This window comes from Podarcis erhardii (assembly GCF_964252035.2).
Source record: "Podarcis erhardii genome assembly, chromosome: 1".
NCBI classification, from domain to species: domain Eukaryota; kingdom Metazoa; phylum Chordata; class Lepidosauria; order Squamata; family Lacertidae; genus Podarcis; species Podarcis erhardii.
Window position 1 is genome coordinate 51180154 of NC_138497.1, and position 23568 is coordinate 51203721.

The window sequence follows — 23568 nt, forward strand, 5'->3', positions numbered from 1 at the left end:
TAAATCTATTCTAAACACAACCAATACCTCACACTTAATCTTTGTCTGTTTTAATTTGGCGGACTTTTTCATCATGTCCTCTCCTCGTCCCTTCATTTGCCTAATCCAATCAGATAAAAGTCTCTTGAAGTTTACATCAACTGGAAAGCTGGCTCACTGCTCTGGCCCTAATACATTATTACTCTTGTTATTTTTGGATCTCTCCCAATGAAACAACGTGGCTGCCTACAGTTGTGGGCTTTTTAAAAAGGTCTTTGGAATCCACCCCTTCACTTCGGAGGAGGAAGGGAAGGTGAAGCAAGAATAAGAAAGGCATGGCCCCTGACAACGTCATGAGTCAGGACGAAAGAACCTGTCCGCCCTGATCTTATTATTCTGTCCTGATCGTCATTGTTGTGACGGAGACGTAAGAGGCGGCGTCAATCCAGCTGCTCTGCTTAAGAGACGCAGGGAGAAAATGGACTTCTCCGCTCATCTCTTGATTGGCTGCTCGAATCTAGGAAAATGTCATCTGTGAAGCTTCCATTGGTCATCTTGCACCGTCACTCAAAGCCTAGACGCTGCTAGCGTGGCAGAAAGGAGCGCTCTTGAAAGACTGGGCAAAAGTGGCGAGAACTGAGCGGATGCAATAAGAGTATTTCACGATATTTTATAGCAGAAATTGCTCACCTTTGACCATCCAGGTGATGTTGAATTACACCTCCCAACATCCCTGACTGGCCATTAGCCATGCTGGCTGAGTCTAATGGGGGGTGGGGAGTCCGACAATATTATGTGGTTGATTTCTCTTTTACAGAACTAGAAGGTCCTTGTTCTTGTTGAAACACATACTCAGAATCTACTTTATATATCTTTTTCCAAAATATATTTCCCATTAAAAGATCTCTTAATAAAGATGGCATGTCTTAGTTTTAAAATAATGGATGTAAACAAAAGAGAAGCAGCGCCAATGGGAGTGATTGTCTCGAAAATTATGTTTATGCATTGATACAACAATACCTTTTGCCTCCTTTCTGCCTATGCATAACTGGGCAGCAGTGGAGCGCGAGGTGTAAACTCTCCTGTCCCCAGGACTCAGCTATACAGCTGCAAATAAAATGTTTTAAGTGCAATATACAATGTGATATGATGTAAGGCGATGGTGAGCCTTATGGAAAATTCAATCTATTTTTAAAAAACGCATTAGAAAAACACATTTTCAAAACGATTTTTATATGTGTGTAGATTCCACCAGGTTCACTTCTCTCCCATACAACCACCGCCTTTTCCATTTATTCCCTTGCTATGCACACGTTGCATTTTGAATGAGCGTTCATGCATGCATGACACAGCAGTTCTATAAAGGAATAAGGGAAGGGGGACTGAACAGAGAAGGAAAGACAGCTGAACAGAGCCACATGTGAGTGAACTAATGAGAGATTAGTAAGTGATGCCTCCAACGTTTGAGTGTAGGGATTTGGGAAAGCTGTGAACTAAAATTAGGGGGGGGCACCTAAAGCAGCAGTTCTATGCAGACTTGGCAGTAAACTCCATTGAACCCAGTGGGACCTACTTCTGAGTAAACCTGCAAACTAGGCTGACACAATTGTCATGCACTCAACATCTCAGTACTGTGTTTAAATGGTTCAGAAAAAGAGGAAACATCTTATGACAAATTAATTTTGGAGGAAATACAATAAACAAGGTGTATTTTGTTTTCACAATAATTAATGCAGATTATAAATACTGTATGGCTTTGTGCTTTCAGAGCAGGCGGTGGGGAGAGTTCCCTAAAAATAAATTCCATTGCTGCTTAAAATTTCAAAATACTTTTTTTCAGCCCTGCTTTAAGATGTCTTCAAATCATGACAGATCTTATATATCAACACACTTTCATTTTGTTTCCATGGTGTAGTAAAAAGTTGTGATTATTTTCCGAATCCTGTATTAAACCTCTCTTTGACTTTCTGTGTTAACCTGGATTAATTTGACACTCCAGTTGTGGAATTGCATCTTCCATTTCCAATCGATTTAACAGTACAGTAGTACTAGTTCTCGGAGCGGTGAAGTTTCTGAAGGTCTGGTGCTTACCCAAGTTTAATTCCTTTTAGAATACTTTACTGGAAGCTCATTACCATTTTGTAGTATTTATGATTATATCCAAATATGCAGATGCACATTAACAAAGAAAGGTACTATCAACCGTGCCAGGATTATTAAGGCAGTCTCCAATTCCTTTTAACCCTCTTCTGTCCAAACTTCCAATAGTGCCTGTTAGTCTCTTAAAGTTTGTTGCATTGAATTAGCTTCTGCTGGTGAAATGTTTATGGTTTGAATTATGTTTGTCTTACCACTGTCTACTTGATAAAAAAATTCCTTCCAGTAGCACCTTAAAGACCAACTGAGTTAGTTCTAGGTATGAGCTTTCGTGTGCATGCACACTTCTTCAGAAGAAGTGTGCATGCACACGAAAGTTCTGAAGAAGTGTGCATGCACACGAAAGCTCATACCTAGAACTAACTCAGTTGGTCTTTAAGGTGCTACTGGAAGGAATTTTTTTATTTTGTTTTGACCATGGCAGACCAACACGGCTACCTATCTGGCACTGTCTACTTGGTTATGCCCTCTGCGCAGACAGACTCCTCTCCTATCTGGAGCTTGGCACACAAAGTGCCCCTATTTTTATCTGTGAAATGTTGTGAGAGTAAGCTTTAACTATTTAAATAATAATCAAGAAGGCCTTTGCCCTCATTACTAAGACAATAACCAAGCACCACCCAGCTTCCTCCCAAAACTCCTGTGCCTTATAGCAAATGCATAACAGGCAGAAACACAAGGGGGACAAGGAGCTTTCTCCGTTGCACCATCTCCATGCCAGAAAATACACCATCCGAACATCTGCCTGTCACACACAGTGCTGGATTTAGGTTTGATGAGGCCCATAGCTACTGAAGGTAATGGGGCCCTTTATATGTCCAGTTGTCCTTTGTCAACAACAAATTGTCGCTTTTTTTGTCTTGAATATATGCTGTATGGTAATTTATGGACCCAATAGATTTATCAAAGTAATTGTTGAACTGAAATACAATTAAGAAGTATATTAATAGTGAAATACAATTAAGCAGCATATTAATAGTGAAATAATTTTTAAGCTCTAACTTAAAATGATTGGGGGCCCATTATTTACATCATAGGAGCCTACACAACACAAAACACTGTTGCTGTATGTACAGTAGGTTTTATTTTGTTTTTTATCTTATATTTTGGAAATGTACATCCAGGTTTTTCCCCCTTTACATTTTTTTGGAGAGAGCGGGGCCCTAAGCTATAGCTTGTTTAGTTTATGTAGTAAATCCGGCAGTGGGGGATTGCACCATCTCCATGCCAGAAAACGCACCATCCGAACACCTGCCTGTCACGCAGCTATGAAAAGCCTAGCAGGGATGAAAAGGACATTCTAAGGTAGCTGCGAGGCTTTTATCCAGCTCCCATTTTAGAAACTAAACAGAGCGCAAGAGCGTCTTGGCTTCCTCCTCTGCCACTTCGTCTCCGGACTCTCCAAGCAGAAAGCGGTTGAGCACGAGAACTTCCGCGAAACTCTGGACGTCTCCCTCTCGGCTGGCGGCGGCGGCGGCACCTGCTCCAAGCCGAGCCGGCGTCGCTGGGGAAACAAACGGCTGAGGGGCAGCGCCCGCGAGGCGACTTGCAGCTGAGGGCAGCCCCCTCTGGAGGGACCCAGGCGCAGGGCCGGATTCAAACCGCCCAATGGAGCGTCAGATTGGGGGCAAGGGCGGGCATAGCGGCGGCCAATGGAGAACGAGGATATTGGGAGGTGTGGCCTGCGTCGGTGATTTCAAACCCACTTGAGGAGCGGCCCGAGGTTTGCCTTACCGCTTGGCCGGTCGCGGCCTAGGTGAGTACCCGCCGCCTGCATGAGAGGGGGGCCTCAGCAGGGGCATGGAAAGCGGGGCTTGGGCGAGGACGGCCGGGGCGCGGAGCTCCGAGAAAGGCCGTTGCTCTGAGGCGGCCGGGCTCCGCCTCGTCCTTACTGCCATTCTGGTCCTTGAGTTGCTGTTCCTCAGGATGGGCTCCACAACACAGCGCCATCCCCACCCCGCTGCTCTTGAGGGGAGGGAGGGTTAGTGGTTTGCGTTTGCTCTTGGTTTTTGTTAAGCATTTTGTGTGTGTTTTTTATCTTGTGTTTTTTATGTTGTGAACCTCGCCGAGATCTACCGATGAAGGGTGGCATACGAATTTATTAAGTAATAATAGCAGCGGCTACGGAAGGCCCTCCACCGATCTCGGTATCGCCTGTAAAAGGAGCCCGCGCTCTCTGCACTCTCTCTGAGGTGCACAGCGGAATAGGGCTTCCCGCTCGAGTCATCTCTAACTGCGTGTGGGCATGCGCTGCTGAGGGCTGCAGGTTTGGGGGGGGGGAGGCTCAGCAACTTGCTGTCCGGTGGAAGCCCCATGCTTCCCTAGGCAAACTCACTCACTTGCCTCTCCCCTCCCATCCCTGGTCAAATGTTAAGCACGGGGCAGGGGGTAGAATTTTGCTTACTGCCAGTTGCCCATTTGAGCAAGCAGGTAGTACCAGTCGCTACTATGAATATACAAAAGGCTCTTGTATTGAGTCAGATCACTGGTTCATCTAGCTTAATCTTGTTCGCCCTGATTGGGAGCAACTTTATAGGGGTTCAGGCAGGTGTCTCTACCTGGGACTTTCTGCAGGCAAAGCAGATGCTCCACCACTGCTCTTCTAGTGAAGGAGAGAAGGCAGTTGAGTGAGCAACTGTAGACACCATACCACTCTGTGATGCTATTGCTGCTAGCTCACTTGCCCGGTAGGGTGAGTGACACTGGTGACTAGAAAGAAACAGGACCTGCTTGTCTGTCCTCTCCCTTTCCACGGTGCTGCTTGCTTGCTGCATGTGTGAGTTGACAGACACTAGAAGTTCCTATCTGCTTCACTGAGGGATGAAGAGAGGCTGTAACAAGCATTGGTGTTCACAACGTTACATGCACCTAATCTAGAGGGGAAGAGGAGTAGAACTTTAATACCTTCAGGAGGACCCAATCATGCTGCTGTGATGGATACTTCTACAGACAGGTTGTGGTTGGTAGTGGGCTCTCCTGAGACCGTGGCAGTTGCCAGAAGAATCTAGCCCTGGGTAGGGGCTTCCCAGAGAAGTAGAGGAACCCCTGATGGCTCTTTGCTCACCCATGACATAGGGAGCAGTGATTAATGCTAGGGCAGCTGTCACCACTGTGAACCAGTGATGATTGTCAGTACAGTAGCTGCTTTTAGGGAGAAGTGGGCAGAGGAGCTCACATCAGCAGTTGCCGTTCCCAGAAACCATTGGTCTTCACTTGCTCTGGTGCACTAATGAGCAGCATTGATAGTCCGCGGTGCCAACAGCTTTTCCTTTCTTGGCAGTCGTTGAATGTTGTTGCTGTCAGTTTGTTCAGGTGAGCTATTGGTGATAGAAGTGGCAAACAAGGAACAACCTCCATTCCCTACCCTCCAACGCAAGAGGGTGAAGAAGACAGTGAGCCTTATGGTGAGGACAGGGGTCCCCTAGACAGCAAGTTGGCCTGGGCCTATCAAACCTGGAGCTGGTTCTAGTGTAGTAGAGACACTTAGGAACTATTCTGTGAAGGATTTTTCCTCCAGTGGGCCTTACATCCAAGCCATTTGCTAGGGTTGCTATGCTTAGAATGTTTATATACCTATAGGTATGAGTGGTTTGATGGGCATTGTTAGTGCCTTCTACAAAGTGAGATGCACATTAATGCTTATTGTGGGCAATAATACTTACATATAATCACAGACCCAAGAGGTACCCCATTCAAAAAGTCTTGCTGGATCATATGCAAAGATCCATGTACTATAGTCCAATACCCCCCTTCCTGATGCCTCTGGAAAGCTGACCCTGATCCCCTCCCCTAATAAAAATTTTAATAATTAAGACCTTGAGGTCCTTCAGTTTAAGATACCTGGAAGTATTACTTGTTTATACAGTATATCTTCATTTGACTTCTCTCTTGACCGGGGAAGGCAATATTCCTTTTGCAGAAGGAGAGGTATGTTTAAATGCCAGCATCTATGTCCCAAGGAGGATTGGATTAATCCTAGGCATCTGTGCACTTACATATTTTATACTGACATTTTTATATTGGAGATAATTTGGCTCTGCAATATTGGTAACTACTTATAAAAAGGATAAGCTATTAAAATGTTATATCTGCGCTGACCCTTTCCCTAGGCACCTGCCCTGTTCTGAAAGTAGCTTTCATCATGGTTGCTAAGTGCACTTTATTCCAGAACTTGGAAAGTCCATAGAACATAATGGATCTTCTATTTCAGAACATGCTTGTTCTTTTAACACTCTCTAGAACATGTTACAACTTCAAAATGTCTTACTTTGACATTTTTACCCACTATTGCTACTGCACACTTAGAGACTCCATTGTTTCTAACAGCAGCTTCTTTATTGTCTAGTAATAACATTTCTTCAAGTCTCCTGCAATCTACTGGTGGGTACCTCTTTCATCATTTAGGATAATGAACTGAGAATCTTTAATAGCTTTGTGGGTCTGGACCTGAGGCATTTCCTTTTAATCTCTGAATACAGATACTGTGTTACACTTCTAGTGCTTACAAGTAGGTTACCAATTACTGTCTGAAAATGTTTCATCTGAATTTGGTTGCAAATATAGTGAAAACATTTTTTTTCTGGATGAAGCAAAAATGTGAATATGTACTGGAATATTATTCTGCAGACTATAATTATGTCATGCTCTATTTTGTTTATGGTTTTGCAGGGTTGGGCTTCATCATTTTAATCATTATTGTTTTGTATTGTACCATGCACAAATGTCAAAGGAATTATTTCTGTTTAAGAATATTGTGTTGGTGTATGTGAAATTTCTTGCTCATAGTGTAATGATTTAATAATAATAATAATAAATAATAAGTTTTTATTTATACCCTGCTCTTCCCGGTTCAGAAACCCGGGCTCAGAGTGATAAGCAACAAATTTAAAACACTTAATTGCAATACAACATAAAAGCAGCATAAAATACAATATAAAAGCATGAATAACAATATAATCCAAAGTTCAAAAATCAATTTGAGGGAAATCCATCCAATAAAGATTGGATAGTCACCTGGGCCAGCTGGCTAAATTAGACCTACAGTGGTACCTCGGGTTACAGACGCTTCAGGTTACAGACTCCGCAGTGGGAGGCCCCATTAGCTAAATTGGTACCTCAGGTTAAGAACAGTTTCAGGTTAAGAACGGACCTCCGGAACGAATTAAATTCTTAATCCGAGGTACTAGTGTACTTGGGCCAGCGAGGAGGCCAGGGGAGAATTAGCTGTGGGGTCCCAGAAAGGGTAATCTTCATAAAAAGGGGGGAGGGGGGAAGAGAAGGGAAATAAAAGATCAGGCTGAGTTCAAATTAAAGGCCAGGTGGAATAGCTCTGTTTACAGGCCTGGCAGAAGGAGATTAAATCCTGTAAGGCCCTAGTGTCATGGGACAGAGCAGTCCAACAGGTTGGAGCCATCACTGAAAAGGCCCTGGCCCTGATGGAGGATAGTCTGACTTCCTTAGGGCCTGGGACCTCTACGCTATGGTTATTCATGGACCTTAAGGTCCTCTGCGGGGCATACCAGGAGAGGTCCCATAAATACGAGGGCCCTAAGCCACAAAAGGCTTTAAAGGTCAAACCCAGCACCTTGAACCTGACCCTATACTCCATCGGGAGTAAGTGCAGCTGGTAAAGCACTGGGTGAATATGCTCCCATGGCAGGGACCCCATGAGGAGCCTCACTGCAGCATTCTGCACCCGCTGGAGTTTCTGGGACAGTTTCAAGGGCAGCCCCGCATAGAGCAAATTACAGTAGTCAAGCCTGGAGGTGACTGTTGCGTGGATCACTGTGGCCAGATCGGGGCGGGAGAGGTAAGGGACCAACTGCTTAATGCGGCGAAGATTATGCAGTGTTAATGACAATCACTAATAGACACTCCCCCAAAAAAACTATTACTAGCTTTATGTATGTATTTATTTACTACAAGCATTTCCACTTAGGAACTCAAGGCAGTGTGCATGATTCACCCTCTTTTTATCTTCTCAACAACCCTGTGAGGTATATGACACAGGCCCAATGTTGCCCAGTGAGCTTCATGGTTTAGTGGGGATTTGAACCCTGGTCTCTCAGGTTTGACAGTCATACACAGAGAATTCCAGCAGAATGAATGAAAACTAATTGTTTTTGCAGTGGTAAATGCTGTTTCCTTCGACTTTGTGGATGTTGTTTATTAACTTTGTTTCCACCTGGTAAGTTCTTGTTAAAAGGGGAATTATGCTTACACAGAACTTGAATGCATTTCAGAAGCATGGAAACATGCTAAGGATGTTTCTATTTTTCTCGACTTGTATTTAAAAAATAAATAAATCTTGTTTGAGGTGCTTTCCCCTTGCTGTAGGGTATTGCAGACATTTGCAGCCATAAAGGGTAGAGCTTACCTAATTTCTCTGACAATGACCTAGTTGCTGATTTCTGTAGTACTGTCTATTAAAGCTGTGAAATGGCACGTGCAAATTAAGTGGTTGTTGCAGTATTTATCCTTGACTGGTATTAGGATTATGAGCTTCATTTTATTATTGTAGGTGGAAAGCATTTCAGCATACTGATGTGTTTGTGTGCACCTTTCATTATGTTCCTTTGAGGTTAGGTGATTGTAAGAAGGCAGGAAAACCAAGCTTTGATGCTTATATAAAACACGTGATTCTAACAAAGCATTGAGTAGTGCTACAGAACGCTGAGCAGTTAAAGGTGTCTCCTGAACAGAATTGTAAATTTGAGAAAAGTTGTTGCACTTTGAACAGGTTCTATAAGGCAAGACGTTGTAGTTGGTTCTTCTTAGGGAGATGGGTCTCTGGACGTTTTTCAAAGGCCACTTATTTTGGCTTACCAGTTCAATGTTACAAAAAATGTTTATTCGAAAGCAGTTGGAGGCAGAGTAGTTCTTTTCGCAATTAAACGTATGCTTGCGGATTCTGTTTCGGACCACTATTTTTAACAGGTTCAATTTACGGTCCCTAGTACAGAGATCACACATAAGCACAACCCTGTACATACCGTCGGGCTCCTAGCCCCGCGGGATCAGCAAGACTTAAGATACGCGGAAGCCTCTTCAGGAGCACGACCCACCTAGCTCTAGCTAGTCTGGCCATAAGTGGACGAATGGCCTTCCTGGCCAGGCCTCTTGTTCAGCGTGAGAACCCGTTTGCGACAGAAAGAGAATCAAAAAGGCTTGCGAACTGGTTAGGGTGGGGACCCTCCGCGGCGCGGAAGCCTCCGTAGAAGCGCTCTGCCTCTCTGCTCGGGGGTGGGGGAGAGCGAAGGGGCGGAGTGAGCGCATGGTCCGTCCAGGGCGGGGATCCCTGCCTTTGTTTGTCACATGGCCCGGGGAAGGCCCTTCGCTCAGGTGCGGCGGGAGGCGGAGGTTGGTGTCGCCGGCTGCGACGCGCCCCGCCCTTGGGGGAGGCGCCTCCTTCTCTGCCGGTCGGAGATGCAGCTCTCCGCCCGCTCCTGCTGCTAAGCCGGGCCGCGGTTGCTGGGCAAGCGAGAGTCCGGCCTAGTCCGGCCTGGGGGAAGGCGACGTTGTCCGGCGCCCGCTGCAAGGTAGGGCGGCGGCACTGGTGGCGAGGCCTAAATCCCCAGGGTGAAGGCCAGCTGGGGCGGGCGACTGTCATAAACAATGCCGGGGGAGCGGCCTGCTGCCCCGCTGCATTGGGTGGCCAAGTTGTACCGAGCAGCGTCTCTCGGTCGGTCGGTCGGTCCGGCTGGCGAGCGGCGTCGGCCGATTTGTTGTGCTGGTGGTTTGTAGATGTCGACTGGCTCCGAGCTGCAGTAACTGGGGAAATGTGGCCCTGCTGGGCATAGAGCGGGAAACGGTGACTGGGGAGCCTTCGGCAATTCCTGTCGCAGGGGAAGGGGACGTGCGTTGTAGGTCTAGACCGGCAATGTGATCTGGGGCAGAAAGGGGATCCTTGACAGGGAAGGGATTCGGATCATCTTTTGAGATCCCCCCGTATGTGCTTGGAAGACGCTGGGGTGAGGTGGGGTGGCATGGGCACGAGATTGTTTTGAATGAAGAAGGCCTGTGTCAGGAATCCCCAACATCGAGTGCTTGAGCATTTGAACGGAGGTGTTATGTTATGAAGGTCTACTCTGTGAATGTTCACAACAACAACGCTGGCCCTATTTCAGGGTGCTTGCTTTTTATGCTTCGTAGGAATTTTCATTCTTTGAAATTTAAACCAGGGATGCTTAATTTTTGACTCTCCAGATGTTGGACTACAACTCCCGCTAGGAATCAAGCAGGCACTATCCCTGTTTGAGATCCCTGGTTTAAAAGGTTTTTCAGGAAGTCCTTGAGTTATGAACTTGTTCTAATGTTTTCTACGTTCTGATGTTGTAACTTAAGCATTAAATTCAGTCTGTTGTGTGTTTTGCTCTTTCCTGTAAACAGCTGTGAGATACATAGTAGTAAAAAGTGGGGTATAAATATCTTAATCACCCCTGACTGGTCATGTTAACTGGAATCCAACATCTGGAAGACCACAGCCTAGGCAAACTTATTTTAAGCTTTTTGTATCTGTGGTGCTTTGCACAGCATTTTTTTAATTAAAAAAAAATGATTTCATGAATAAAAAAAGTGTTATCTTGCCTCCATGTCAGTGACATTGACACATGCATGTAAATACTAGGGCAAGATGCAGGGCTCTACAACATTAATTAGATTTTAGAAAATAAGAGGTACTAGTGGAGAACCTATATTAGTTTCACTAGAACAGGGTTGGGGAACAAATGGGACTTCCAGCTAGCATTGTAAATGGTTGTGGATGATAGGTAGCATTGTTCAACACCATCTGAAGGACCATGGGCTCCCCACCCTGTTTCCAGGACTTAGTCATAGAGCCTACCTAGAATATTTCCATGTACATAACAGCTCCTGAATGCAGATGCAGTCAGGTAGAACAACTCTTATTTGAAAGGAAATGTGATTTAAAATAAGTTGTGGGAAAACTCAGTAAGCAGAGTGGCAGTGAATAGAGGCAAGTGGTCCTGTCTCAGCATAAGGATTCTCTGTTTGCTCTCTTGTTGTGTAAACAACTTGCCTTGCTTCTGCAAGTGGTGGGAGTGTTCTTTTCTTGCGCTCCTCTTCATAAAAAAGACTTCCAGGGATGTATTGTATCCCAATTTGGTACAAAATTTGAGGAATTATTTTTTGGGGATTACAGTACAAGTTTTTGAAAATGGTACCAAACAATATCTTAAAAGGCTTGTGGCGCTGTGGGTTAAACCACAGAGCCTAGGACTTGCCTATCAGAAGGTCGGCGGTTCGAATCCCCGCAACAGGGTGAGCTCCCGTTGCTCGGTCCCTGCTCCTGCCAACCTAGCAGTTCGAAAGCACGTCAAAGTGCAAGTAGATAAATAGGTACCACTCCGGCGGGAAGGTAAACGGCGTTTCTGTGCGCTGCTCTGGTTCTCCAGAAGCGGCTTAGTCATGCTGGCCACATGACCAGGAAGCTGTACGCCGAATCCCTTGGCCAATAAAGCGAGATGAGCGCCGCAACCCCAGAGTTTGCCACGACTGGACCTAATGGTCAGGGTTCCCTTCACCTTTACATTTAACAAGCAGTTCTTAGAGTTATAGCAGAATTCTATAATGTTTACCCAGAAGTAAGTCTCACTATCCCATGGTTCAATTTTATTAAGACTGTTACAAAGCTGGGTGCCTCCCACTCTCTCTGCTGGGAGGTGGCAAAAGCCCAAGGGGATTGAGACACAGCAGAGACTGTTGTAGCTTTAAGAAATATGGGTTATTCATTCATTTACACCTTCAATCTGCATTGAGGGAGTCCAGATCTTACAGCATGGTCATTTCAAGAGGAGCTTGTACCCCACAGCATTGCAGCTCTGGAGTCCAAGTCATCTCTCCCAGTAATTTTCTCAAGCAGCCTGTCCAAAAAAGGCTCCCAACCCTTCTTCATCCTCCTTCCCAGAACCCCTTACTACCAGACTCCCTTTTCCTGTCACCTCAAACATTGTTTTGCTGGCAACTTTCCAAATCCCCTGTTCACCTGGGGTGGGGGGAAAGGACAATTCCTCAATGACTCTCTATTGTTTCTTAAAGGCCCTAGCTTGGCCAGGTTACAGATAGGTAGCCGTGTTGGTCTGCCATAGTCAAAACAAAACAAATTCCTTCCAGTAGCACCTTAAAGACCAACTAAGTCAGTTCTTGGTATGAGCTTTCGTGTGCATGCACACTTCTTCAGATACACTGAAACAGAAGTTTCCAGACCCTTCTATATAGTGAGAAGGTGGGGAGGGGTATTACTCAGAAGGGTGGTGGGAATGGGTGATTGGCAGATAGCAGTCGTTAAGAGTCGTCAACAGGCTCATCACAGCTATCTGCCAATCACCCATTCCCACCACCCTTCTGAGTAATACCCCTCCCCAGCTTCTCACTATATAGAAGGGTCTGGAAACTTCTGTTTCAGTGTATCTGAAGAAGTGTGCATGCACACGAAAGCTCATACCAAGAACTGACTTAGTTGGTCTTTAAGGTGCTACTGGAAGGAATTTGTTTTGTTTTGACTATGGCAGACCAACACGGCTACCTATCTGTAACTGGAACTATGGAAGGCACCACATTGAGCCGCATGAAATGGAAGTCCATCAACCTCACCAAGAAACTTGCACAGGTACAGACTGATATCTTCTTTCTTACTAAATGCAAGAACCTGGACATTATACCCAAGGGTCTTAGAATTAAGAACCCTCTACAATCCACGTATCCCACTGAATATGCAAGAAAACTATGCAACACTTTCTCTAAGAAGCTGCTCAAACATCTGATCAGCGTTCTCTACTCTAAACAGAAGCTAATAAAGGAGGAACTCCTTGTATTGGACAACTCTATCAGGAACCACCAAGCTTGGCAAGAGTTCCAAAAGGAAAAACAAAACATTTACCACTCTCAACTGGAGCTACTGAAAAAACAGAAAAACAAGAAACTCTCTAACCTTTCCAACCTACAGGCTACAAATCAAAACAAGATCAACAATATTGTCAATCTCTCACAGCAAGCACTCAGCCCAGCTGAGGAATCAGTCCTTTCACGTGGACTGTCATTCTGCCCTGCCAAATCCCCACACATGATCCAGTTCTGCGGGGACTTGGAAGCATTTTTCCGCCGTTTACGCCTGAAGGAGTATTTTCAACACACACAACAACAAGACAAAGCAGAACAAGCAACAACTTCACAACACAACACCTCTCAACCCACTGGAGAACAACAACCACACTCCCAACAGAACACTGACCACCAACTACCACCGAAAAAATGTTACACTAAAAGGGACTCCACATGGACCCCTCCTGATGGACGCAATACCACACTGGACTTGTACATTGACTGCTTCCGCCACAGAATCCAAACAGATGTGACCAGAAAACACCATCGCTTACAACAAAATCTAAACCATGCTGAAAGGAGAGCCATAGATAATCTCAGAAACAACCCAGACATTATAATTAAAGAAGCGGACAAAGGTGGAGCTGTCGTCATCATGAACAAAACTGACTACATTCAGGAGGCTCACAGACAACTTTCCAATACCGCCTTTTACATAAAATTGGACTCAGACCCCACACAAGAATACAAAAAAGAACTGAACAAGATTGTTAAGGAGCTACCCCCACACATCCAAGAACAGATCCTCACTAACACACCAACAGAACCGCGACCAGGAACTTTCTATCTTCTACCTAAAATACACAAACCAGGCAATCCAGGACGCCCCATCATTTCAGGTATTGGCACTATTACAGTGGGTGTCTCCGGTTATATGGACTCTGTTCTGAAACCATATGCCATCAGTGCTCCCAGCTATGTACGTGACACCACAGATTTTCTGAGGAAAATACAATCTTTAAATAATCTTCCCAACAATACTATACTAGCTACTATGGATGTGGAATCTCTGTATACCAACATCCCACACAACGATGGTTTACAAGCTATAAGGAACACCATTTCAGATAAAACCACAGCGGACTTTGCCACCAAACTCTGCCAATTTGTCCTTACCCACAACAACTTCAAATTCGGTGATGACCTGTTCCTTCAGATCAGCGGCACAGCAATGGGCACCCGCATGGCCCCACAGTATGCCAACATCTTCATGGCAGATTTAGAACAACGTTTCCTAAACTCCTACCCACTCAAACCTTTCTTGTACCTGCGATACATTGACGATATTTTTATCATCTGGACACATGGTCAACAGACCCTGAACACCTTCCACCAGAAATTCAATGATTTTCACCCCACAATCAACCTAACAATGCATCAATCTATGCAAGAAATACATTTTTTGGACACTACTATAAAAATACAGGATGGGCACATAGACACCACCTTATACCGTAAACCAACTGACCGACAAACATATCTACATGCCTCTAGCTACCATCCCAAACATACCAAACAGTCCATTGTATATAGCCAGGCACTACGTTACAGCCGCATCTGTTCCAATTCTACAGACAGAGACTCTCACCTAAGAGATCTACAGCAAACCTTTTTAGAACTAAAATACCCAACAGATGAAGTTAGACAACAGATCAACAGAGCCAGACTGATACCCAGAGAGAACTTGCTGCAAGACAGACCCAAAAAAGAAAATAACAGAACACCTCTAGTCATCACATACAGCTCCCAAGTTAAAACAGTACAACGCATCATCAGAGATCTACAACCTCTCCTGGACAATGACAGTTCTCTTTCTCAAGCTCTGGGAGGAAGACCTTTCATTGCCTACAGACAGCCACCCAGTCTTAAACAACTCCTAACCCACAATAATACTACAACCAGACCTAACACGGACACTGGCACCAGAGCCTGCAATAAACCCAGATGCCAACTTTGCTGCCACATACACCCGGACAACACCATTACTGGCCCCAACAACATCACACATACCATCTCGGGACTATTTAATTGCTCATCGTCCAACATTGTGTATGCCATAAAATGCCAACAGTGTCCTTCAGCTCTCTATATTGGACAAACAGGCCAGACCTTACGCCAAAGAATAAGCGGACATAAATCGGACATCAGGAATCACAAGACAGAGAAACCAGTAGGAGAACACTTCAATCTCCCAGGACATTCTATACAAGATCTCAAAGTAGCTGTTTTACTACAAAGGAATTTCAGAAATAGACTGGAAAGAGAAGCTGCTGAATTACAACTTATCACCAAACTCAAAACCATGGAAAAACCTGGTCTGAACAAAGACCTTGGATTCTTATCTCATTATACATGACAAAGCCATTTTTCACCTTTTCACCCCTTGCTTTTTCCTGTAAGACCTATTGCAGTCGTTAAGAGTCGTCAACAGGCTCATCACAGCTATCTGCCAATCACCCATTCCCACCACCCTTCTGAGTAATACCCCTCCCCACCTTCTCACTATATAGAAGGGTCTGGAAACTTCTGTTTCAGTGTATCTGAAGAAGTGTGCATGCACACGAAAGCTCATACCAAGAACTGACTTAGTTGGTCTTTAAGGTGCTACTGGAAGGAATTTGTTTTGTTTTGGCCAGGTTGTTTAGCATAGTCTAGTCCAGGAATTGATCTGCAGATTGTATTTCTCCCTTCACACACCCAAATCATCAAAATCCTACCATTTATTAAATTCTGAGAGTAACCCTAATCAAGCACTGTGTTTCTGGCTTCTGAAAACATATGATTACTTTGTTGGAGTGCTCAATTCATTTGTTCTCCCCAGGTTTTTTTTGATTGGCTGTTTTCTTTTAGAAGACATCTGAAGGCAGCCCTGTTTAGGGAAATTTTTAATATTTGATGAATTATTGTATTTTAATCTTTTGTTGGAAGCTGCCCAGAGTAGCTGGGGAAACCCAGCCAGATGGGCGGGTTATAAATAATAAATAATAAAAAATTATTATTGTTGTTGTTTTATATTTGAAACAGCAACTGCTATACTGTAAAATATTTCAAATGATGCAGTCAAATTTAAGCACTTTTAAGTCCCCATTGTCTGAAAGTAGGGAAAAGTTAAGCATGTCTGTTAATCCTGTTGAAATTGAGAAGGCATAAAGGTGCTGGATCATTTAGCTCAATCTGATATCTTTAGCTCAGTCTGAAGATGTTTGAAATAAATCTTACGTGTTTCAGTGTGGTGTACTCTGGAATAGCTGTATGTAGGATTGCAATTAGATACTTCAAAGTCACATTGTGTATTTAAAACACAAATAATCAATTCTGTACAATTCTGGTATTAGAAAGCTTTTATCATTTGTGTCCTCAAAGCAGCTTCTGTGAAAAGTAACATTTTATGATGGCTTGGTTGTGTTGTTTGATAGGTGAATCTTTGTGCTGAGTCTTGCTGTGGGGGATGGTGGAGGTCCATCACAATGTTAAACAGTAGAATGCACTGGATAATAAACTCTTGGCTCACCATACTTGCTAGGTGGTCCAGAACAAATTACAATTCCTCTGACTAGCTAATGTCATAGAATAATTACAAAATTAGATGTGAGTTCCCCATAAAAAGCAAAAAAAAGGAGGGCAAGCTGAATGAACAGATTTGATCTTCAGTTGCTTCATCTTTTAAGCGTTGGGTAGCTAAAGGTGAAGTTTTGCAAATAGAATTCGAAAGGAAAGTTTTATTAAAAATTAATCTGAGGTTTTGCTTCTAAGTGAGATCTTGAGCAAAGCTTTTCCTTGGTTGCAGCAAAACAATAGTAACTTACGGAGTAATGACAACAGTGGCAGTGATCCAAGTATCAGTTCAAAAGTAGCGATCACAGTGTGTACTGCAATTAAACACATCTATCCTGAGCTACCTTTGGTTCTCCCTCCTTTTCTTCTGTCTTCCTCACTGTCTCTGTTCATATCTCGGTTCATGTGCTGTGGGTTCATTTGCTCCCCTCTCTCACCTCAGTTTTCTTTTTCAAAATCAAGGGGCCTATGACTATTAACAAGGCATTACTTCCAAGCCACTGAAGACTGAATGCATGACATTTTAATGGAGCCATTGTCTATTTTAAGCGGGGGTAGGGGCGCTTATGAAGCTCTAAGATGTCATGTATGCTCATTGTGTTGTAGCAATAGCTGATTCATAAAAGGCCTGCTTCATGCTATGTTGATCATTGGGTGGGTGGGTGGGTGCACGACTGTGATTTGCCCCTACTGGTGTCTGGGATCTGCTGAGCAAATGCTGCCTGTTTATGCAGCAGCATGATCTTCTCAGCTTGAGATAAACATTACCAGGACAGAAGTGATGTGGGACAGCTGACTGCATGGTTTTGACGCTACCCCAGCTGCAACATAAGCTGCTTCTATGGCAAATGCAGGGAAGCATCCAGAGGCAGTTTGGTCAGGGAGTGCAAAGGAAAAGAGTCTTGCGCCATCCTAACCTATTTTGAGTCTTTCCAAGGGGAGCCAGAAAACAGTCTGTGGTTGTGAGAGCAGGTAACCTGTTCAAGGTGCCCCAGAAAGGAATTGGAAACCAGAACGACACTAGAGGGCATCCCAGTTTAACCAACCATATCCTTTTTGACACTTGGACACTAACATTAGCTTTCTTCTCATACAGGGAGCTGACTACTTCCATCTAAAGCCAACGGGCGAGGAAAATACTCAAGTTGGTAGTGGGGGGGAAAACTACTTTAAAAGCATTGTTTGTATTGTTGAAATAGCTACGGACCACAAAATGTTGCTTTTAAAAAAAAATCATATTTTTTGCAGCTACTGCAGTGCTTCACTTAAAATCTTATGTACTATATTTAAATATAGTAAAGTATAAGAGACGAGTAGCTTTTCTGCATGACATGTAAGGAAACTACCTCACATTTTGAAACTTGGATTAATGACTAGTTTATTGCAAACAAGCTATATGCTTTTAAAATTATTTCCAGTTACAGATAGGTAGCCGTGTTGGTCTGCCATAGTCAAAACAAACTAAAAAAATTCCTTCCAGTAGCACCTTAAAGACCAACTAAGTTAGTTCTTGGTATGAGCTTTCGTGTGCATGCACACGTCTTCATGCACACGAAAGCTCATACCAAGAACTAACTTAGTTGGTCTTTAAGGTGCTACTGGAAGGAATTTTTTTATTTTTTAAAATTATTGTTAAGGTTGACAGTCGCTATCCTTTTTTAAAAAAATAATATTTATTACCTTTAAGCACTACAAAAAAGGAAAGAAAAAAGACAGTCGCTATCCTGTTTTGTATGGTATTTTAGTGCCCGGTTCACTGTTGAAATCTCATAAGTGCACTTGTTCTTTATATGTACAGTTTTTAGGGACCTGGTAAGCATTTTCTGCCATAGTTTTAGTTGCCAGTGTGAGGGATTGTCCTACATAACTTATTAAATTAGGAGCCTGAGGCTTGTCCTTTATTTTTGACTGTTTGGAAAGAGAATTGCACCTGCATTCTTTAACATTTAACAACTGACACGAAGAGCCTTTTAGTTTCAGTGCGTATGATCTACTAGTATTAATGTTATTGTTTTTAACTATTTCAATAAAATACTACTATTGAATTTTTATTTTGTTTTATAAGAAAATTATACCAAGAGAAGGACGAGGAGTAAAAATATGATAAGGGAAAATAAAATAATTCTGTGATCTGTGAAGGTTGTATATATTAGGTGCTGAATATCAATGACTATCTTGTAATCCCTTCTGTAATAACTGACAGTGGGAATACACTTTCGTAGCAAAACCAGTAATTGCGATGCCTGTGATTCTTAAACTGCTGCATACACAGTCCTGAAGTGCTTTGGGGAATTTGCCTCATAGTTGGAAATGGATACTTGTTCCCATTTGAGGTAACTCAAATGCTATTCTATATATATAAAAAATGTAACATTATACAAAGTTGAATTTTTTTCCTTTTAATTCAGTATATGCTATCAATAAAGTAGATGCTGTTTTTCCAAGTTTGCTGGTGATGCTGTTACCTTTTTGCCTCCTTGAGTAGATTTCAGCATGCCTGAATCTTCTAGGCTTTACTTGTCATCTTACCAGTGTGTCTATACCTTATTGCTAATATCAGAAAATCTTATTTATACTAGTTGGACCAGATAGCCTTCAAATACATTCCAACTCTTTCTTTTTCATGAATAAAAATGACCTCTTTGTAACTATTCTGGAGAACCTTGAAATGTTTTCGGCATTAGTTAATATTTTATACATTAGTTCAGACGTTATACAGAATGTGTAGGAGGTGTTGGAACAGGTATTGAAATTATTGGGTGGTGCTCGGCTTCCTGTCCATAATTAATATTAGGTAAGGCAATCTCAACCTACTGTGGCTTCAGTGAAGTAATTCTGTGTAAATAGTTGACTTATTTTATTAGCTTAACCTCTCCTTTCAACCTGGCCACAGAAGTTAGATTAAACTGGTAATAGGTGTGTGGTGTTTTTGTTAAGCATGTTCTCTTTGGAAGATGAGAGGTTTTTCCACTGCTGAATGGTCTTTGGAAGTCATCCTGGGGCCTCCTCCAGCTCCAATATGGTTTGAAAGTAGTTGCTGAATTTGTATTTCCTTGTGTATTTTTTCCTATACACAGGCGTTGGGGGGGGGGGGATACACCAGTAAGATCACTTGAAGTTGCTTAAAATTCTGTTTCTCTTCCACAGTCTTGCATAAAAAAGCTTTTTAAATCTATTCTTTGGGGCACCACAGACTTGTCGTCCCTTTCCAGGAACTGTTGTGATAAATTTCCACCAGTTGATAGTAGCCCATTTGGTTATGGTGCAGCAATAATCACTTGACTCTAGGGTTAATATGGGATGAGGGCATGTTGGTGCAGCCATGTTGAGTTAGGTGACAGAGGGTTGTGGGATTGCATATCAGCAAGTGAATAACAAGACTTTAGTGGTGCAGACAGGAAATAGAACAGGCTGTAGGAAGGTAGAGGTGCTTCTGCAGTCTGGAAAATGCTGGTTGTCGGGATTAAAAGTGCAGTTAATTTAGTGGCTTAATAACTTGCTCTGTATTGTGCATCATTAGTTCAATTTGGCATTTAGAAATACATTACTGACCTGATGAAGTTGACTCTATCAGTTCTGAGAAAGGCATTTATGTTAAAATACTACTATACACATGAACTTGCATATGTCTTGGAATGATCTTATAGAGTTGGGTGTGTTTCAGAATATATTAAAAGCCCTTTAGGAGACTGAATGAGAGTCCGATTAACTATGTTCCTTACTACAGAACATTAATTGCTACATCTATATAATTCTGAAGGAGGATTCCTGTTGCTTTTGTGTCTGCCAAAAGAGGAACAGCAAATTACTTAATGATATATTTTCTCATTTCATTGTAATTTCTATAGCCCTTTTCTGGTGGCATTGATAGTGTATTGACAGTAAAAATTGAGGTTTGTGTGTATGTTGCAAATGCAACTATGACCAGTGACTGTTAATTTTACTTTCCCCCCTCCTACCTAGGAATTACTGATTTACAAGAAACTAAAGCACCATGGGGGATGATAGTGAATGGATGAAATTACCCATTGATCAGAAATGTGAACACAAGGTAAGAAGATTGTCTTAAACTGTAACACAGGTTAAGACAAGATTGAGTATTTGTGTATGTTAGCTGCCAAACTTGTTAATGGATAACTTCAAAATGACTTGTGTATACACTAATCTTTTGGGTGGAGTATAAATTATTATTATTATTATTATTATTATTATTAGAAATTATTTGGTCTTTTTGAGAAAAAAAAAAAGAAATTATTTGGTCTTTTTTGTATAATTATTTGAAATGTTTGATGTTCTTCTGCATGTCTTCTCAAATGAGACCAGTTTGCTCACTGACTTGCATAGCATGTGACTTTGCTTCCAGCCATAATGGAAGACCAGTTTTACGAATACTCTCAAAATCAGTTATAGAGGCTATAGAAAAATAGCTACTTTGTTTGATTTTTGTCTTATGGGGTCACTGATAAACATTTAACAGAGCAAAATGGAAATGGCTGGTAGTAAATATGTCCCTTATGTGAGAAGCTGTAGGAAAAATTTAGGTGCTAGTTCTCACATGCTGCTTTTATTGTTCTAATAAAGGGGGGGGGGCTATTCTTTTAGAGAGTTAATATCTTGTTCAAGTTAAGCAGAAATCTTCCTGATATCTTTCTATTCTCGTCCTAGTTGTGGAAGGCTAGGTTAAATGGCTATGAAGAAGCCTTGAAGCTGTTTGAGAAGATAGATGATGAGAAGAGCCCTGAATGGTCCAAGTATCTTGGACTTGTAAAGAAATTTGTGACTGACTCTAATGCAGTTGCTCAACTGAAAGGATTGGAAGCAGCCCTTGCCTATGTTGAAAATGCCCATGTAGCAGGAAAGTAAGTTACTTGGTGTTTGCCTTCACTCCACATTTTCTAGGAAGGAACTCTTGCCTTGTTGCAGATAATTCACCAGAGGAAGCATTAATTAAGTGACTCTGACTTTTCTTGAGACTCTAGAAATGCTCCTATGAAAACCTCATTTTTTACTTATTCTCCTTGTAATCTCCCTATTGTAAGATTTTGTTGCTCTTTCTTAATTGACCCAAAATTTCATTCCTTTGTAATAAATGCATGTGTTCAGATTTGTATCTTACACACCTTTTAACAATAGTGTTACTTTTCGGTAAACTTTGAAAAGCAGGAAAAAAAGTTTCAATCATAGACAAAGATTTGCAATTAAAAGGGGTACAAAATCCAGTTGCAGTTTTTAAGCGAGCATCACATTGCTGCTGCCTTACATCAAGTGGTTTATGGGTAGCCTTAGAGCTGCTGGTCAAGCAGAGAAAAATTAAGTGATGCATATACATGTCTGTAAACCAACATTTGACATGTACTCTTGAATTACAAGGGAACCTTATATTTCAGGGTAATCTATTCGCCTATTGCTTAGGGTTGGAATGAGTCGTTAAAGGACATCAGATACACTTTGCATGAAAATTGACTGTGATCAGACTAAATGTTTAAATGGCTGCCTTAGGTCATTTAACAAGATATGTAAGAGTCCAGCATTAGACAGAAGAACATGGATGGAGATTAGTGCTGTGATTTGGAGTAGAGTGCATTCCTGTACATACAACAAACAAAACTTAATTCCCCCAGGGAACAGAATGGTTAATGTTTATGTGACCTAAAAGTGTTGCCTTCTTTTTCTTTTTTTAAAGAACAACAGGAGAAGTGGTGTCTGGAGTTGTAAATAAAGTGTTTAATCAGCCTAAAGCTAGAGCCAAGGAGCTTGGCACAGACATATGTCTTATGTTTATTGAAATTGAGAAAGGGGAGATAGTACAAGAAGAGCTTCTGAAAGGCTTGGACAACAAGAATCCCAAGATCATAGTTGCATGTATAGAAACACTGAGGAAAGCACTAAGGTAAGTTAATCTGAAGAAGCTGTCATTCCAGCCATGTGAGGAGAGGGGTGTTTGTGGTGATTAATAGAATTTGGTATTGGTATCTGCACTGAAGCAATTATAACAGTCTACTAGAACAGAGCAATACACTGAATTGTATGACTCTTGATGAACTCTCTTGTAGCTTACTGCACTGCCAAGGAGAGAAATTGATCCAATTTAACAGATGGTTTCCTTAAAAACATTCCTGCTGGTAGCATAGTTGTTCAAAAATTGCTGCTTTCAGATTAATAAAATAATTGTTAAAGTCAAAGCAAAAATATTTGTCCAGAATCAAAGAAGCCATGAGAGTGTCACATGCCCATAATGGCTTTGAACTTTAATACTAGCTCATATAGCATGCCAGGTCACTTTTTTTTTTTTTTTTTAAATGGTGGTTTCAAAAGTAGTTTGTGACTTTAAAAATGGGTAGCTCCCACTCGATCATGTTGTGGATGCATCTAAATAACTATTCTAATTCATCTCTGACTTCTTTGGTTATGTTTTGTCTATTAAATAATTGCAAGTCTAATCACAAACACCGTATTTTTCGCCCCATAGGATGCACTTTTCCCCCTCCAAAAATGAAGGGGAAATGTGTGTGCATCCTATGGGGCGAATGCAGGCTTTCGCTGAAGCCTGGAGAGCGAGAGGCATCGGTGCGCACCGACCCCTCTCGCTCTCCAGGCTTCAGGAAGCTATCCGCAAGGCTTGCAAGCCCTGCGGGAGTTCCCGCGGGCTCACAAGGCTTGCGGGCAGCAGCCTGCAGCCCGAAGCACGGGGCGCCCTCTGGAGGGCGCCCCGTGCTTCAGGCGAGTGTCCGCAAGCCTTGCGTGCCCGGCAGGAGGTCCTGCCGGGCGCGTGAGGCTTGGGGCGGCAGCCTGCTGCCCGAAGCATGGGCAGCCCTCCGGAGGGCTCCCCGTGCTTCGGGCGGGTGTCTGCAAGCCTTGTGCGCCCGACGGGAGGCCCCGCCGGGTGCGTGAGGCTTGGGGCGGCAGCCTGCGGCCCGAAGCACGGGGAGCCCTCCGGAGGGTGCCCCGTGCTTCGGGCAGGTGTGCGCAAGGCTTGGG

At 42.9% G+C, this 23568-nt stretch overlaps 1 protein-coding gene and 1 long non-coding RNA gene across 6 annotated transcripts in view; one reads left to right on the forward strand and one right to left on the reverse strand.

The window, feature by feature from the left end:
- Positions 1–2815: 2815 nt before the first annotated feature.
- On the reverse strand, positions 2816–20648 carry LOC309338991. Of its 2 annotated transcripts, XR_014155129.1 has the most exons (3): positions 20550–20648; positions 3388–3888; positions 2816–2877 (listed from the first exon to the last, which is right to left on the reverse strand). It is a non-coding gene; the product is annotated as an uncharacterized lncRNA (long non-coding RNA). The 2 variants fall into 2 exon arrangements; XR_014155130.1 differs by lacking the exon at positions 2816–2877 and having other exon boundaries at positions 3202–3888.
- Positions 20549–23568, forward strand: part of CKAP5 (cytoskeleton associated protein 5) — a 45399-nt gene continuing 42379 nt past the window's right edge. For all 4 annotated transcript variants that reach the window (XM_081855349.1, XM_081855350.1, XM_081855351.1 and 1 more), the window contains exons 1-3: positions 20549–20641; positions 21256–21449; positions 22274–22480. In XM_081855349.1, coding sequence (XP_081711475.1) covers positions 20585–20641; positions 21256–21449; positions 22274–22480 — 458 coding nt within the window. In that variant the 5' untranslated portion in view covers positions 20549–20584. The remainder of the gene's footprint in view (positions 20642–21255; positions 21450–22273; positions 22481–23568) is intronic.